The sequence below is a fragment of the Trachymyrmex septentrionalis genome, unplaced genomic scaffold (assembly GCF_001594115.1).
Source record: "Trachymyrmex septentrionalis isolate Tsep2-gDNA-1 unplaced genomic scaffold, Tsep1.0 scaffold50, whole genome shotgun sequence".
NCBI lineage: Eukaryota > Metazoa > Arthropoda > Insecta > Hymenoptera > Formicidae > Trachymyrmex > Trachymyrmex septentrionalis.
The window spans coordinates 783,249-799,304 of record NW_017305673.1 but is presented as its reverse complement, the minus strand read 5'-3'; the positions used below and the strand labels follow the sequence as shown (position 1 = coordinate 799,304).

At 29.4% G+C, this 16,056-nt stretch overlaps 3 protein-coding genes across 4 annotated transcripts in view; 2 read left to right on the top strand and 1 right to left on the bottom strand.

Annotated features, from left to right (window-relative positions):
• The first annotated feature begins 4,980 nt into the window (after positions 1 to 4,980).
• LOC108751601 (exosome complex component RRP43-like) lies at positions 4,981 to 7,365 on the top strand. Its single transcript, XM_018491858.1, has 7 exons — positions 4,981 to 5,391; positions 5,598 to 5,634; positions 5,713 to 5,850; positions 6,418 to 6,712; positions 6,803 to 6,923; positions 6,992 to 7,098; positions 7,232 to 7,365. Exons 1-7 carry the CDS (start codon positions 5,375 to 5,377, stop codon positions 7,363 to 7,365), a joined length of 849 nt encoding a protein of 282 aa, XP_018347360.1. The 5' UTR covers positions 4,981 to 5,374.
• A 315-nt stretch (positions 7,366 to 7,680) lies between these two features.
• LOC108751605 (RING finger and transmembrane domain-containing protein 2-like) overlaps positions 7,681 to 16,056 on the bottom strand; it is a 13,478-nt gene continuing 5,102 nt past the window's right edge. The window contains exon 5 of the mRNA XM_018491866.1: positions 7,681 to 8,274. Coding sequence (XP_018347368.1) covers positions 7,777 to 8,274 — 498 coding nt within the window. The 3' untranslated portion in view covers positions 7,681 to 7,776. The remainder of the gene's footprint in view (positions 8,275 to 16,056) is intronic.
• The window catches only part of LOC108751603 (mediator of RNA polymerase II transcription subunit 25), a 36,881-nt gene continuing 31,115 nt past the window's right edge, over positions 10,291 to 16,056 (top strand). Inside the window, exons 1-15 of one of the 2 annotated variants that reach the window (XM_018491861.1) lie at positions 10,291 to 10,451; positions 10,946 to 11,070; positions 11,265 to 11,310; positions 11,396 to 11,520; positions 11,661 to 11,880; positions 11,962 to 12,565; positions 12,719 to 13,005; positions 13,229 to 13,407; positions 13,478 to 13,640; positions 13,765 to 13,953; positions 14,031 to 14,222; positions 14,315 to 14,500; positions 14,587 to 14,646; positions 14,722 to 14,841; positions 14,967 to 15,125. In XM_018491861.1, coding sequence (XP_018347363.1) covers positions 10,949 to 11,070; positions 11,265 to 11,310; positions 11,396 to 11,520; positions 11,661 to 11,880; positions 11,962 to 12,565; positions 12,719 to 13,005; positions 13,229 to 13,407; positions 13,478 to 13,640; positions 13,765 to 13,953; positions 14,031 to 14,222; positions 14,315 to 14,500; positions 14,587 to 14,646; positions 14,722 to 14,841; positions 14,967 to 15,116 — 2,643 coding nt within the window. In that variant the 5' untranslated portion in view covers positions 10,291 to 10,451; positions 10,946 to 10,948 and the 3' untranslated portion in view covers positions 15,117 to 15,125. Of the gene's footprint in view, positions 10,452 to 10,945; positions 11,071 to 11,264; positions 11,311 to 11,395; positions 11,521 to 11,660; positions 11,881 to 11,961; positions 12,566 to 12,718; positions 13,006 to 13,228; positions 13,408 to 13,477; positions 13,641 to 13,764; positions 13,954 to 14,030; positions 14,223 to 14,314; positions 14,501 to 14,586; positions 14,647 to 14,721; positions 14,842 to 14,966; positions 15,847 to 16,056 lie in introns of those variants that run through there. The other variant, XM_018491860.1, reaches the window with a different exon arrangement.

Genomic DNA, 16,056 nt, shown 5'->3' with positions numbered 1-16,056 from the left:
GAAATTATACAGAAAATGATTGTAATAATTTAAAATATAAACGATATATTTATTAATGTAAGAGAAAATTATCTCGTTTTGGATCTTACATCATTCATCTGAATTTCTTATCTCTCTGCATGCTTTGAGATGAGATTCAGCAACGAATCGTTCGAATCGTTAAAAATATGTACGTGGGCCTTGAATTTTGTTGGATGGAAATCGGTTTAGTAATTTTTGGTTAATTTTCAAATTAAAATTTTTTTAATTATATTATAATGTTTATAAAAAATTAATAAATTAATAAATTTAATATAGTTTCATAATATTCAAGATTTTTAAAATAAAAAACGTTGTTGATTTAAAGATTTTTTAAATGTAGATTTATTTTTAGTCGAATATTTATATTTTTAATTTCGAATAAACGCGAATAGATGCGAAATTTATTCATTAGTGGAATTATTAGCACTACTATTGATAGTTGTTTATTAATATTTAATCAATTTCATTGATATTATGGCCCCTTCGCAACGCGTTCGTGTTCCGCGCATCATACAAAAGCGTAAAATCGTACGCTTATTGCCGGCGATGTTAGTCGGCAGCAATCGGCAGCAAAAAGGAGTATTTCTCCTTGTTGTCGATTTCTGGCATGTGAAGCCAGAATATTGGCCAGGAGCAACGAAAGGTGAGTTCAGTCTGGCCAGAAGAAAGAAGAGTCCATATGAAGTAGGTTGGCGTGTATAAGCCATCACATATAAAATGATATAAGCTGTATAATCTTAGCAAAAGACCGCTAAACCAATGAGCATCTTATGTAAGTCAATATAGCGACATTATGCTGGGTGTTCATTGGTCCAGCAGTCCTATGTTATGCTTCTGCTTTGTTATGCATTTTAGTTAGTGCGATAGACTTAACACCTAATCTAAAGGCCACAGCACAGACTTTTGCATAACGCATAACGCATAGTGCATAAGCGAATTAACTAATCAGAATCTTTCCTTTTCTTCCATTCCATGGAAAAAGAAGAATTTCAATTAATTGATTCCCTTATGCACTATGCATTATGCGTTATGCAAGAGTCTGAGCTGCGGCCATAAGTGTTTGAAAGGTAAATTGAAAGGTAATGAAGATAAACTGAATATTCGGGAGGGTAACTTGCTCGCAAATTGCGAGTTCTTACATTTTTTGAATTATTGTTTATTTAAAATACAGAAATAACTAACAAACAACAGATGCTATATAGCTAATAAGAGTTAACGCGAATAATCAAGCGCAAGTTTTACAGATTTTTTTAATCTACAAAACTTGTGCTTGATTATTCGCGCTAACTCTCATTCGCTCTATTATTTGTTAATTTTTTTGTATTTTAAATATATAAAGTCTGTTTTAATTATTATGATTCATTGCTCATTTATTTAATATGATCGCGATTACATTATTGCGATCAATTTATCGCAGTACGCGATAGGACATGGTTAGGCATTAGCTGCTGCCTCCAGCAGAGAAAGCAGCTTTACAACTGTTGTAAAATTTTTCAAAATGATTGATTTATACATTTAAATCCATAAGGAATCAAAAACAAGAACCGATCATATTAAAGAATTTTACAACAGTTGTAAAATTGCTTTCTTTGCTGAACGCAGCCATTAACATATTATATTCGCGGTAATGTTATACATTAATGAAGTAATGTAGGTAGGAATATACGGACAGAGATAGGATACGCGAATAGGCATGAATAAATGAAAATACGGGTAGGTAGGACAAGTATATGAATAGGTAGAGACAATAAATGTGGATAAATTTAAAAATTAAATTATTACAAATAAAATGACACTTAAATAAATTTCGCGATCGGGTAATTAAATTTTATTTAAAAAAATAAATATAATTAAACTAATAAAATATTACATACCAAATCTAACTAGTCAGTTATATAATATGTAGGTAAGAATATATATATATCATGTATACATACTTGATAATTGGAAAGAAAAGATTAAAAATTAAATAAAATTTTTAATTAATCTTAAATATTTTATTTAATTATCAGCATCCCGTTCCTATTATCAAATATGAAAATAAACTGAACTATATATATTTTTAAATTTCATTGAATTTTCAGCTCCCCTGAAATTAAACTTAATATCTTATAAAATTCTATACGTATACCAAGTATGTATACGCGTTAATATTGTAATTAATTTTGTCGTAAATAAATGTATGTACAATAATATTAGATACGTAGTATAAAATTTATGTGAACTATGTCCAGGTAAATGCCATCATGTTTATTTTTGTAATTTGCGCAATAATTACTAATTTAAATTATACATTTATTGGAATGTTTATGTATTTGTATTAAATATATCTATTCCATACAGATAGCATTTATCTTGTTGTAATAAATCAAATTTATTGTTGCTTTAGTGATGTAAATTGTACGAAATCGACGAACTATATGATAACAAAAATTATTTATTAATTTAATGAATTTAATAGATATTTAATTAAAAAATTTTTTTTAATTTGGATTTTATTGCGAATATCAAAAAGTCATTAATAATTTTGAGTGATTTTTAATGAAAAATTTGATATTTAGAATATTCGTCAATTTTTCGTCTACTTAATTTATTAAATAAGTCAATAAAGATTCGAGCTTTGACTGAGGCAATATAGGTTAAATATTAAATTCTTATTTGTTTTTAACATTTATATTTTTAACATTACAAACTTACAAGTATATGATTAATGATTAATTTATTATGTTCGAAAGTCTCATCGCTGTCCCTCGCGTCAGGTGGATACTATAGTGAATGCGTGGTTTGTACCGATGGAAAGTCGAAATTATTTTCATCATATGGAGACTTATTCCTCGTTACTTTCTGTAAAGTTTATTCGCAAAGTCTAGTTTGGTATCTCGTTGGAAATTCTTGTACAGAATCGGAATTAATCTCGAATTTTCTTGCACTAGAAGTAATAATTTTGTGAATGAGTCAATGACAATTATATGCTATATATTTTAAAATCAAGTTGCAAAATTAATTCAGTAGTACTTTAACATACAATTTTCGTCGCTTTCTTTATTTTATTAAATGTTCTGCCACTAGTAATAATAACGTTAATAATAGTACTGTCTTAATAACATAATAATATAATGATATACATATAATGATTATTTGTTTAAATCCAAATTGTTAAGTAAATAAATTCAAGTTTTATACAAATAATTTGCTCATTCTTCGATGATTGCTCTAACAAAAATATGATTACGAATGTATATATTTAATTTTTTAACTTTTAATTTTTTATTTTAAAATCATTTTTAGGTATTGGACATCCCGCCATTCCAGAATATTGTTAATTATTAATTTATGTGTATATTATATACTTTTCTATGATAAAATACATGCAGATATATTACGAAATTATATTTAATAAGTTTCGATTTTTGTCGATTTAGATAATTTTTACCAAAATACTTTATGTTCTTTTATCAATGATATGATTACATGAATTTAATTAAAAATGTATGGGTACAAAAAATTCGAGATAAGTCGAATGGGTATATACCCTTATATTAGCGGGATATTAATAATTAAAATTTTAGGATAATACAGAAAAAAGAGGTTGTTAAATTTTATATGTAATAACAAATTTTTCAGAAAGTACATACTTAGTTCTTTAAAATCTCGTTATTATCAAGTTTGATCTTATCCGAACAGTTGGTACCCGAGAAACTTTTGTATCCATACATATAAAAAAATTACAATTAATGCATGTATTTTATTATTATTAAATATATTCCTTCGTAATCACCATTCCATAAGGAAATCATTTTATCTTTTTATTTTTAATAAGAGATGATTTGTAGTAACATACTCTGTGGCAGAACATATAATTTCCTCGCAAATTTTGATATTATATTAAAAATGCAATAAAAATGTAATTAATATGCTACCAAAATTATTACTATCGTAAGTGGTCTGAAAGATTTGGAATTTATACCCTTCTGTAATAAGACCGCTGGTGTTTGACGGATTGCTTAACTTTTCTTTGCGAATGGATCTTGTAACTTTGACTTAGAATCAGAATACATCAAGTTCGCTTTTCTATGACGATTCTTTTCTTCTTTGTATCGGATACTGACCTTATCACAACGTAGAGGAACTTTGATGTGATCAAATTATCGGGATAATTATCTTAAACGCGATGAAAGTACTGTCGTAAATGTATTAATGACTTTTTATCACGATATTAATAAGTTTTATAATATAATCACAAGTTAATAAATACGATCTAATTGTTGTTAGTATTTCATTCCGCATTTATCAATATTTCATTAAACATTCGTTTAGAAAAATTTGTGTTATCGTATGTATTTTCGACATTTTCGTATAATCCCGCATTAAATTTTGTTAATTGTGCTCCTATAATATAATTCTTATTATATTTCGAACAGAATTTTTTATTATACATTATATTGTAAATAATTATTATTGTATTATTAAATATGTAAAGGATTACAATAAAAGATAATATTAAAAAAGAAATGCAATATAATTGCTAATTATTTTATTTTATTTCGCTAATCATAATGCAATATGATTAGCGAAATATAATAAAATAATTAGAAAAAGAGAGATATAAAAATAAAAAATAAATTAAAAATATACTTACCTGCAAAAACGGATTAAATTTATTAGTAACTCTTTTTTTACGGGTGAGTATACTTACAAAGAAAAGAGGACCGCCGTTAAAAATTGGCGGGGGTGGTGGAGGGCCTCTACAGATTGATTCGTTTTTATTCATTTAAATTTTCTTTACAATTTTAAATTAAATGTAGTTTACTTATAATTAGAAGAGTTCCAACATTATTCAAATTGCAAATTGTAAATATGATTATAAGAATATGAATGGAAGACTACAATGCATTCTGGTGTTACATTATGAAACTAATTGCGTTCCAACTTTGCACAATGGAACACAGTGTAACGTCTCTGGGTTCGGGGTAATGCTATAGCGCTACTATCATTCTATCTTTGTTGTTTATTAGATATAAAACAAAGATAGAATGACACAAATAGCGCTAAGAGCGTCTTCCCGAACGTACCTTCTGTATTCTAGCTGGTAAACAGTCCTGTAATCTTTTCACTATGCTTCCACCATACGTATTGGAGCATGTGACGCGAACTAACCTATTATATTGAATGCATGCGAGCCAGAAGAAACTAATCTCAACCGTGTTCTATATTGTCGATTATAGAATTGAGTAGAATTAAATATATATGTTTTTTTATAACGCTTTTTTTTAAATCAAAATTTACTACGTGGCCTGTGTCATCAAACAAGGATACTGTCAAATAGTGTTAAATACGGAAAATTTTAATACAAATGGATTTACAGTACAAGTATGTATATTTTATTTTTTTAAATAAATTACAGAGTACATGTTAGTGAAAATCTCATATCCTTTTTCTATAAGTACAAAAAAATAATTTTTTTTGACAAAAAAATATCTGTAATTAACTTGTACAATTTGTAGGATTGAACTTTAATGTTTATTTTGTTTTGAACGATGTAATCTTTAATATATCCATTTTAATTTTTTTTTTAGAACGATTCATCCTGTGAAATATTTGCAGGATCATCTGGTAAATATTGTACACAAATTGAATAAATTAAGACATAAATATAACAGAATATTTCTATAAAGTATCTGGCGTTTGCAGGAACAAAATGTTCGGACAGATGGTAGGAAATTTTTGTCATTTCGACCAGTAAGTATAAATGTCTCATCAATCGTTCAGGCAGACAGTTCAGCGATATTTAAATTAGGTGACACAACTGCAGTTTGTGGTATTAAAGCTGTAAGTATAGTTACAACATTGTTTATATATGTTTATATATGGATGCTTTCCATTTATATCTATTTCTATTAGTATAAATTCTACTCGTATAAATTAATTTTAATCTTTGTTTAATTTATTCTCTTCGTTTTTTTTTTAGAAGTTCTATGAATTAGATGCTAAAGATATAATATGAGTTAAATTGATATTAAAGTTAATCTAAATTAGAAAAAACAAGTATTAGCATCACACAAGATGACATAAATGTTATTCTATCTTTTCTGAGATTCTATGAGTTACACAAAGGATGTTTTCCATTCAATGATACAAGTTGACACAAACATCATTCTGTAATATCTTTCTTGACATATCACGAGTAAAAATAAAAATAAAACATCTACTTGTGTCACCAAATGGAAAACATTCTATATTTTGATATCTCTTCAAATACATATATGAGAGGCAGAGTTTGATGTTTTTTAAATAATTTATATAGTATTTTATAACAAACTATTTTTATTTTTCTTTATTTATTTGAACTGAAAATTACTTTATTTCACTGATATGATTCACATTCTGTTATTTTAGGAATTAGCGGCACCGAAAGCAGACACTCCGGATCACGGTTACATAGTACCAAATGTGGAATTATCTCCTCTCTGTTCTTCAAAGTTTCGTCCAGGCCCACCAAGTGAACAGGCACAAGTGCTCTCTAAATTGATAGATATTATTTTAAGTAACTCAGCGGCACTTGACTTAAAAGATCTTTGCATTTGTAAAAGTAAATTAGTTTGGGTATTATACTGTGATATCCTGTGTCTGAATTACAATGGCTCAGTTATAGATGCTTGTACTGGAGCATTGATGGCAGCTCTTAAAACGTGTATGTTACACATGTACATACTACTGTAATATGTAATAATATCTGTGTTTCATTCCTTTTCTGTATTTCATAAAAGAATTTATCTTACAGTGACTTTACCTGAGGTGAATTATACTAAAGAGACAGCACTAACTATCGTAAATCCGAAAAATAGAAAGAAGTTTACTGTAAGAACATTACCAATTTCTACATCATTCGCAGTATTTGAAAAGTCAGTTTTGGTTCAGTGTAACAGATATTTACATGTAATTCATATTTGATTAATCTCTTTACTTGCAGACAATTATTAGTAGTTGATCCAACGGATGATGAGGAAGAGTTGTCATCAGGAAAATTTTCTATTGTGATAGACGATGAGGAAAAAATTTGTTATGTACATAAACCTGGTGTGTATTATATATTAAAATACAGTATAATACTGTAGATTATTCATATTTTAATGGGTTTTGCATAATTTAATAGATTTAATGGTTATTGAATTATACGTTACATGTAACAATGATCATAAATTTAATATAGGTGGAATTCCAATCTCTCAAAATTTACTTTCCAAAGGATTGGAAATGGCGAAAACAAGAGCAAAGTTAGTTAGATCGGTAATCAACGCCGCTATTTCAACACTGAATGTAAAAGATGAGGAAATAAATACTTGAATATATTTCTTTAAATATAATAAAATATTATATATATTTTCATACATAATATTTGATATATAATAAGATTAATACAATTATTTTATAAGTATATATATATTTTTTTTTTTAGTTACATTTTTATTATAAATTTTTGAAATTGGACTGCATAGGATTTGAAAAGAATAAATTAAATATTAACATACGTAGAATATAGTTAATACTATTTATTTTTACACACACTCGTGGCATATTAAACATCTAAATAAATAAAAGTTTATAAAAATATCGTTGACAAGTATACTAAAAGATAATTATGTTGAGATCAGTCTTCCATTTAGAATATATAAATACAATACACATTATTAGTTTAAAAATACGTTATGTTTCTGCATTAATTCGACATAGATATGAATTTAACTTAATAAAAAGTTAACATGACATCTTCTTAAAGAGTTTTATAAATTCTTCTAATGATATTTCTCCATCGCCATCTTCGTCTACCTGATTGATCATATCAAATATTTCTTCATCAGTCAACTCTTCTTCCAATTCCATCGCAACTCGTTTAATATTTTTAAAGGATATTTTCCCTGTTTTATCATCATCGAAAAGTCGAAATGCTCTTATTATTTCGCTTTGGCTTTCTTCTACATCTGTCATTTTAATTAACATTATTTTCATGAATTCTTCATAAGATAACGAGTTAGGACATTCTGGTGTGACATCAGCTACGAGTGTCTGTAATTCTTTCACCGTCGGTTCATATCCTAAGGCTCTAAGAACAACTTTAAGATCCTTGATACTAATTTTTCCAGTGCCATCCGGATCGAATAGATCAAATGCTTCCTTTATGTCAGATTTCTGTTTTTCGGTTAATTCAAACTTTATCATATTCTTCTTGTGAGCTTGTTTCTTCGATGTGGACGCCTATGGAAAAGAAAAATAGAATTAATCAAATAACTCAATAGACATTATAATTGCGTTTCCAAAGCAATTGAAACTCATAATTTACAATATATAATTGGAAGATGTATTTGAAATTCACATATAAATATTAGGCACTAAGTTCCAAGCTCGACTGTATCTTTAATGCTGTTCTACTTATTTTATTTATGTCAATAGCAATATAGATGAACCTTAATCTCAGTTTAACTTACTTCCCACAAGATACGAACTAATAGTATTACATCATAATTATAATTTTCTATTCAATAATATAAATGACATAATACATATGTTGTACAATGTACAATAGTGATAGTTATATTATTAAATAGAACATTTTATAAATGGAATGTTACTATTTATGTTCTCTAGGTTTTTTCTTCTAGTTCTAAGAACTAGAAAAAGATAAAGAATAAATTAAACTAAGATTAAAATTATCTACATTGATAGAAACAAGTCTATGTAGTGATCTCTAATTCAATTCATTATTGAAAAATTGTTGAAAGACTTATTATTGAAGAGTTGTTGAAAATTTTAGCCTCAAAATAAACGAGCATACATGTAAGATTAAATTGTATAGTTTCCTCAAAATTACTAAAATAAAAATAATTTTAATATTTTAGCAAGCTAGACAAAATTTTCGATTTAAAGTAATTTTAAGAATAGAATTAAAAAGATTGCAATACAAGTTTGTTGAATCAAAATCAAACTAATTACCATGTTTAGTCAGCAACTTATTCTTCACAAACGTTACAAATGAATATATCTCCACAATTCGGACACTATGAATTGTTTCTAATGCTAATGTCGTCGCGAAACTGCCATCCTCAACGGACTTATACTTCGTACCTGTAAATATTACTTTCAGTCATTACAGGGAAGGAAGTTTGATCGATATCTACTAACTACGATAACGTAGTTGTTATAGGTATTTCGAAACTGACAGCGCCGGTTTACGCAACAATGAAAAACCTTTCATAACAGCTGAGCAATTAGCAGCGGGCAGACGCGTATGAACAGAATGATTCAGGCAAAAGTACAAAATTGCACAAGATTAAATATACATGGTGTGTGTCTTCCAAGCGATACAGTACAACACCAGTGATCATCTCATCTTTGTTTAACATTGGCAAACAACAAGGATGTAATGATCAAGTGCGTCACACGTCTATATATCATTTGTTGGAAGACACACTGTAATTATCCAGAAGAACTGTTTCTATTCCGATTTCGATAAAACTATGCTCATTCGACGCATTTTTACATAAAATGAAAGAATCTGGCGGGACTACTCTTCCAGAGAGAAAATGGACATTTCGACCTTTTTTGTGTACCATAAACCTCATAGGATAATGTCCACACTTTTATGGTTCTTTTCCATACTATTATGTGGATTAGACAAAGACGAATAATATACATAATTTATACATATAATTTACACATATAATATAATTATATTATATGAATTATGTATATTTTTCATCGGTATTAATTTGTTGACTTATTATTTATTATTATTAATTTGCTTTTTTCTGCTTTTATTTCTTATGGCTTTTTTATTTGCTTTAGTTTTTCAAAAAATTTTTTTATTTTTCGGAGCTCGAATTACGCAAATCGAGCTATTTCCGGAACATTAGTTACAAGAGTAGAAAAATAATGTAGACATATCAATGCAGAATATTTAATTTTTCGTCGAGTAAATAGGTATGTACTCGACGTTCATTTCGCTTAACACGCATTCTACAATAAGCTAATATTAATCATAAATTAGAAATTAGAAGCTGGAAATTGATCAATCACAGTCGTCAATTTCTAACTTCTTATTGTAGAATGGCCGTTATCCTTTTTATTGATGAAAAGTCGGTTGTAAGAGTAAAATTTACCCCCATCACCCGTTTTTCATCAATCAGCGTTCAGGATTTCAAAGCGCTGTTGCCCATATGAGGATTCGTTTACTCCAGTTTACTCCATCGTCTCCACTCTCCTACCATAGTCCGACGAGTAGTTTGATACGAACTTTATGTTTAGCTCAGTTTAGCTGTGTGTGAACGTAGAAAGAAAGAAAATAAGATTTGTTTATATGATTTATACGCATATTTGTACAAACGCTCTGGCAAACAAGCGTATTTTTTGCCTGAACTTGTAAATTTTAATTGAACGTAAGTTTGTAAAGAGAGAAAAATTCTTTCAAGTAACACAATTTTGAAGGCACGTGTCTAGGTTAGGTTAGCTTGTGAAACTTCAATATGTATGCAATTAATCTTATCTTTATTAAGTTTATCTTATTGAAATATTCTATACACAAAATATATATCAAATATTTTAATTTTAAGTTTTATCATAGTTACATAATATAAATAACACAGTTAAATAAAATAACTTTGAAAAAAGTTTGCGATTTTATATATACGGGGTGTTCCGAATTTAAATAGTCAACTTTGGGAGCGTATAAGGGATCGATAAACTAAGAAAAAAATCTTATCTCTAAAATTCTCTAAATTTCTTATCTCTAAAAAGATATGATATGTAAAGAATTTTAGAGATATGCTCGTTTTTATTTCATTTTGGAGAACATTGGTCACTTACATTTGGGACTCTGTGTGTATTGTATTAAATAGTATTTAAGTAATTAAGCAAGATTTTTGTGTATTAGAACATGGTGACTGGACCAACTGAACATGGAATACAAGCTGATGTTATATTCGTCATTGAAGGAACAGCCGTTAACGGCGCATACCTTAATGATCTTAAAACAAATTATGTTATTCCAACATTGGAGTAAGTTTTAATATGTAACATACATTTATATATAAATCACTTCATAAATCAATTAAAAATCCTACCTTTGATTACATTTATATATTGCAAACATCAACTTTATTACAAGCGTTAACTGCATTATACTAACTTTCTATATTATGTAGAATAAGGATATGTTTGTCAACTTTGTGTTTTTTCTTTATCTATTATAGATATTTTAGTCTAGGTGGCATAGAAGAAAGGGAATATGTTGCTGAGGTACGATATAATGTACAGTTATATTTCTTAATGTATGGAAATTAAGTTACAATTTATTTTATTGCAATCTAAATTTATATAACAGAACAGTACGACATTATATGGAATAGTCGTTTATCATGCTGCTGATTGCTTACCATCTCCGTGCACTGAGACTCTAGGACCTTATTCAAATCCTCACAAGCTACTGATGGTTCTAGACAAGCTTGAGTACAGAACACATAATATCTTTAGTGTCTAATATTATAATATTTTTTATAAATAAACCTTTTATAATTAACACTGCTATTTTAAAAATTGTATATATCCTTTTTATTAATTTATTTTATCAATAATAATATTTTATCTAGAATGGTTGGTGGAAAGGGAGAATCTTTTGCAAACATAGGCGAAGGTCTTGCAACAGGATTACTATGTTTTGAAGACTTGCAGCTGAGACGAGAGCCAAATACAGCTTCACAAAAACATTGTATTTTAATATGTAATTCGCCCCCGTATCAAACCGTGATTCAAGAAACTTACAAATTCGCTGGTCATACCATTGAACAATTAGCTACTATTTATCAAGAGGTGAGTGACAAATTGTAAATGCGTAATAAGGAGGTAATCATCATGTATGTGCATATACACTATATATATATAATTTTTCAGAGAAATATTAATATTTCTATATTATCACCAAGAAAAATTCCGGCATTGTATAAATTATTTGAAAAAGCTGGCGGTGATTTACAATCCTCGCAAACAAAGAATTATGCCAAAGATCCACGACATTTAGTACTTTTGCGAAATTACAATTTAAAGGAACGACCAGTCAGTCCCCAAATGGGCGGTAATGTTCACAATACCGCGGCTACCGCTGCACAAATACCCTTAAGTCCACTGCAGAGTAACGACAGTCCTAACACTAATCAAGTGCAGCAGAATATCGCTCCGCCGAATCAGCAACAAGGTCCTCCTTTCAGAAATCAAGCACCTCCTCAGAATATTACCTCTGTGCATCAAACTGTTACGCCGTCCATGGCGGCACCAATGAATACCGCCCGACCATCTTATAATCCTCAGATAGCCGCACCACCAAATTATCATCCACCGGGAGTAAACATAGCCACGAGGCCCAGATGGATGCGACCATTCATAGCACCGGGTGCAACCGCGCCTGCAAATACACAAGGCAGTGCGCTAATAGCACAATTAACACAACCGCCTTCATCGTTAGGACTCAATGTAGCTGCGTTTAATCAACGATTAGATGGTAAAAGCTTTGACACATTTACAGTTTTATTTAATCTTACTTGGATCTTACTTTTTGTTTTTTATGCTGTGTTTAGACATACAAAACTCTGTAGCTTACATTTTATTTATTATGAATAACTTACGTTCTAGATAACTTATATTTATTTTACAGTTGCTGGCAATAATGTTATGGCAGCTAATCAGCAACAGCAACAGCAGCAACTTACGCAGCAACAGCAACAACTGCGCTTGACGATGCAGTTGCAGCAGCAAAATGTTCAGCAGGCTACCATGTCTATGGCCGCTCAACCAACTCATAGTCAACCAGGATCGCAGCTTACTGCTTCTTGTATTAGCCAGTCTGTACCTACTCAAGTCTCACAAACTGTTACTGCTTCACAGCAAGCACCGGTCTCAGTATCTTCTATTACGCAACAGATTACTCACTCTCAGGCACAAGTAATTAAATTATATTATTATTAATTATATAAAGTTTATATATAAACAAAAGGATAAAGGATTGCAATAGAGTGGTATATAAAAATAAAAATTAGATTGAGATAAAAATATATAATTTATAGTTTATTAAACTCTGTGAATCGGGGCAAAAGCTATCTTGAGTCACAAAGGATTGTAAAAAATAAATAATAAAATAAATAATATTAATTCTATAATTTTTCAGGGCAATGTATCTACTGGTACTGTACAAAATCAACAACTTGTGCCACGCGAGCGCCAGAACATCTGGCAAGGTATCGTAGAATGGATCGAAAAGGCCAAAAATCCAACAGATGCGCAAAAGCAAACGAGACATGTCCCGTGTCAAGTTTCCGCTAATGCGAAAGACGGAGATCCGGAATTGTAAATGATTGTTTTCCACTGTTAACATAGCCTTTTTGTATTTTTATTTTACACGATATTTGCTTTTCAGGAAAGCGGATACATGGCCGCCTAAATTGATAATGCAATTGATGCCGAAACAATTGATAGGAAGTATTGGTGGTACCTATCTGAAGAATTCTAAATCTGTTGTATTTCATCCGACGCCATGTGAAGCATTAGAATCCTTAACAAAAATGATGACAGCTGGATTTGTAAGTGTATTTATTATGCTATGCATTATACACCTTTTTTTTATTTTGTCTGCACGAATAAATGCTATGAATAATATATCTGCGACAATGTTTATAATAATACTTAAAATTCAATATATTTCAGGCAGGGTGTGTTCACTTCACTTCTGCATCATCAAGTCCAGCTTGTGAAATAAAAGTACTTATACTTTTGTATACTACAGACAAAAAAACATATTTAGGTTTTATTCCAAACGATCAAACAGCTTTTGTAGATCGTCTTCGCAAAGTTATTCAACAGCAGAAAACATCTCAAAACGCTTCTGTAAGACAGGTAAGTAATAAGATTTACTTATACGCAAAATTGATAAAAAGAAAATAATCAGAGAATAACTCTTATGACTTTGTTAGGCTAATCCTGGACCGGGTAATACAATTCCCCCACCCATGCCTACTACGGGTACACAGGGGGGTATTCTTATGTCCCAAACAAATACGATGGCAATGGGAGGTGGTCAAATAACACAGAATGTCGTATCGACCGCTCCTCCACAAACTTTAACTTCGACCAGCGGTCCCCAAATGACTCAAATGAATATGCAGGTAATACAATGTGCTAGCATATTTCTATAGAGTGGAATAATAATTATATATTGATTAGATATATTTAGAAAATGTTATACATGCATTTACAGAATAGCGGAATTAATGGTCCACAAGCAAATACTGGTGCCGGAGGTATGATCGGCCAACAGAGACCTCCTTATGATGATATAGAAATCGCCAGGCATCAAAATTTGCTAAAGATTCAACATCTAAGACAAACGTTAGAAGCTGCCCAACAACAAGAGGCACAGTATAAGTCTCAATTGGAAGTAAATGTAAATATATATATTTTTGTATTTAATAGAAATAACATTTAAAGTTTACATTAGAAATTTTTATAGTTTCGATATTATTTGTCCAGATTCAACAAAACTTAGAAGTGGCACAACAGCAAGAGATGCAATATAAGCAACAACTTGAGGTAAACGAGTTTTAATTTATCAATAAATATATTTTTAGTATTGTGAGGTAAACAATTATTTTCACATATGTACAGGCCCAACAAGCACAAAGAGGCCTCAATCCGGCCGCAATGGCTAATCAACAGGCGAATTCTCAACGATTGATGCGTCCAGTCTCCACTAATAATCTTGGTCTCAGACATTTATTACAACAGGTGAGAACTTACGATAATTTAAAAAACTGAGCTGTATTTGTATTAATGTTGATAGATATGACAAACATAAAGATATGTAAATGTAAAACAAACATTTATAATACAAATTGCAATTAATGTTACAGCCGCAACCTCAATATAGCGTTCGACAAGTATTCGGAGTACAACAGCAAATGGTAGGTCCGAGAGGGCAAATAGCAACGAGACCAATGGCTCCAGGTAATGCACAAAATCAGCAATTTGAAGATGTATCGAATTATGACTTTCTTGGTTAAGCATTGCAAGTAAGAGTTTTCTTCTTAATTTTACTTTTTTCAATTTTACTATACTAATTATAACTATATAGTATATTAGTATACATGCACACTCGCCATGTGTGCACTTGCACGTATCCATGCACAAATAAAAGGAAATATAAGAGAGCATAATAATTTTAATTTTGTATATTTATGAGAATAAATAATACTTGTACATAGGAAGAAATACATGCCCAAAATACGTATATATAAAGTTATAAATCAAAATATCCGCGTTTTTCAACTATTTGTTGAACATTTTCTGGATATTTTTGGCAACATTAATATTAGATGCGCTTTCTCCTTTGTTGTTACGTAAAAAGAAATGCTTTTTAACTTTTAAAGTTTAAGTCAATCTTTATTAGCAACAAACTCCAGATTAATGGAATATTCTTCGCTTTCTTTCAACAAATTTTTCAAATCTTCTTTAATTACATTGTTAATGGGATCTCTACTTGTTACTGTTATCATTTATTCGAATGTCGAGTGGTTTACATTTTCTTAATTAGGTGAAGGACCAGTTTTGTAAAAATTGAAAAGTTTATAGCAATTCTTTTCCATTCATTTTTTTCTTATAATTGGGATTATTGTTGCTTGATTTAACTTCTGCAAAATACAATAGCTTCTCCCTATTTTCGAATTAAACCAAGATTTGATTCTAGAGAAATTAAGTTTCTCTTTAATGTAATTATTCAAATTTATTCGGAATGATTTAATTTGGAAACTTAAATTATATAACAAAGAAATTGCTAATTACAAACAATTTTATGAGCAATGTTTAGTAACACATACCTTGAAAAATTTCGGAAAAATTCTAAATAGTTTTACGAATAACGATATAAGTGGCAAGTTACACGCTTTAAAGTCGCAATTTTTAACAAGTAATAACATTATATTTAATATTATATTTTATATAATA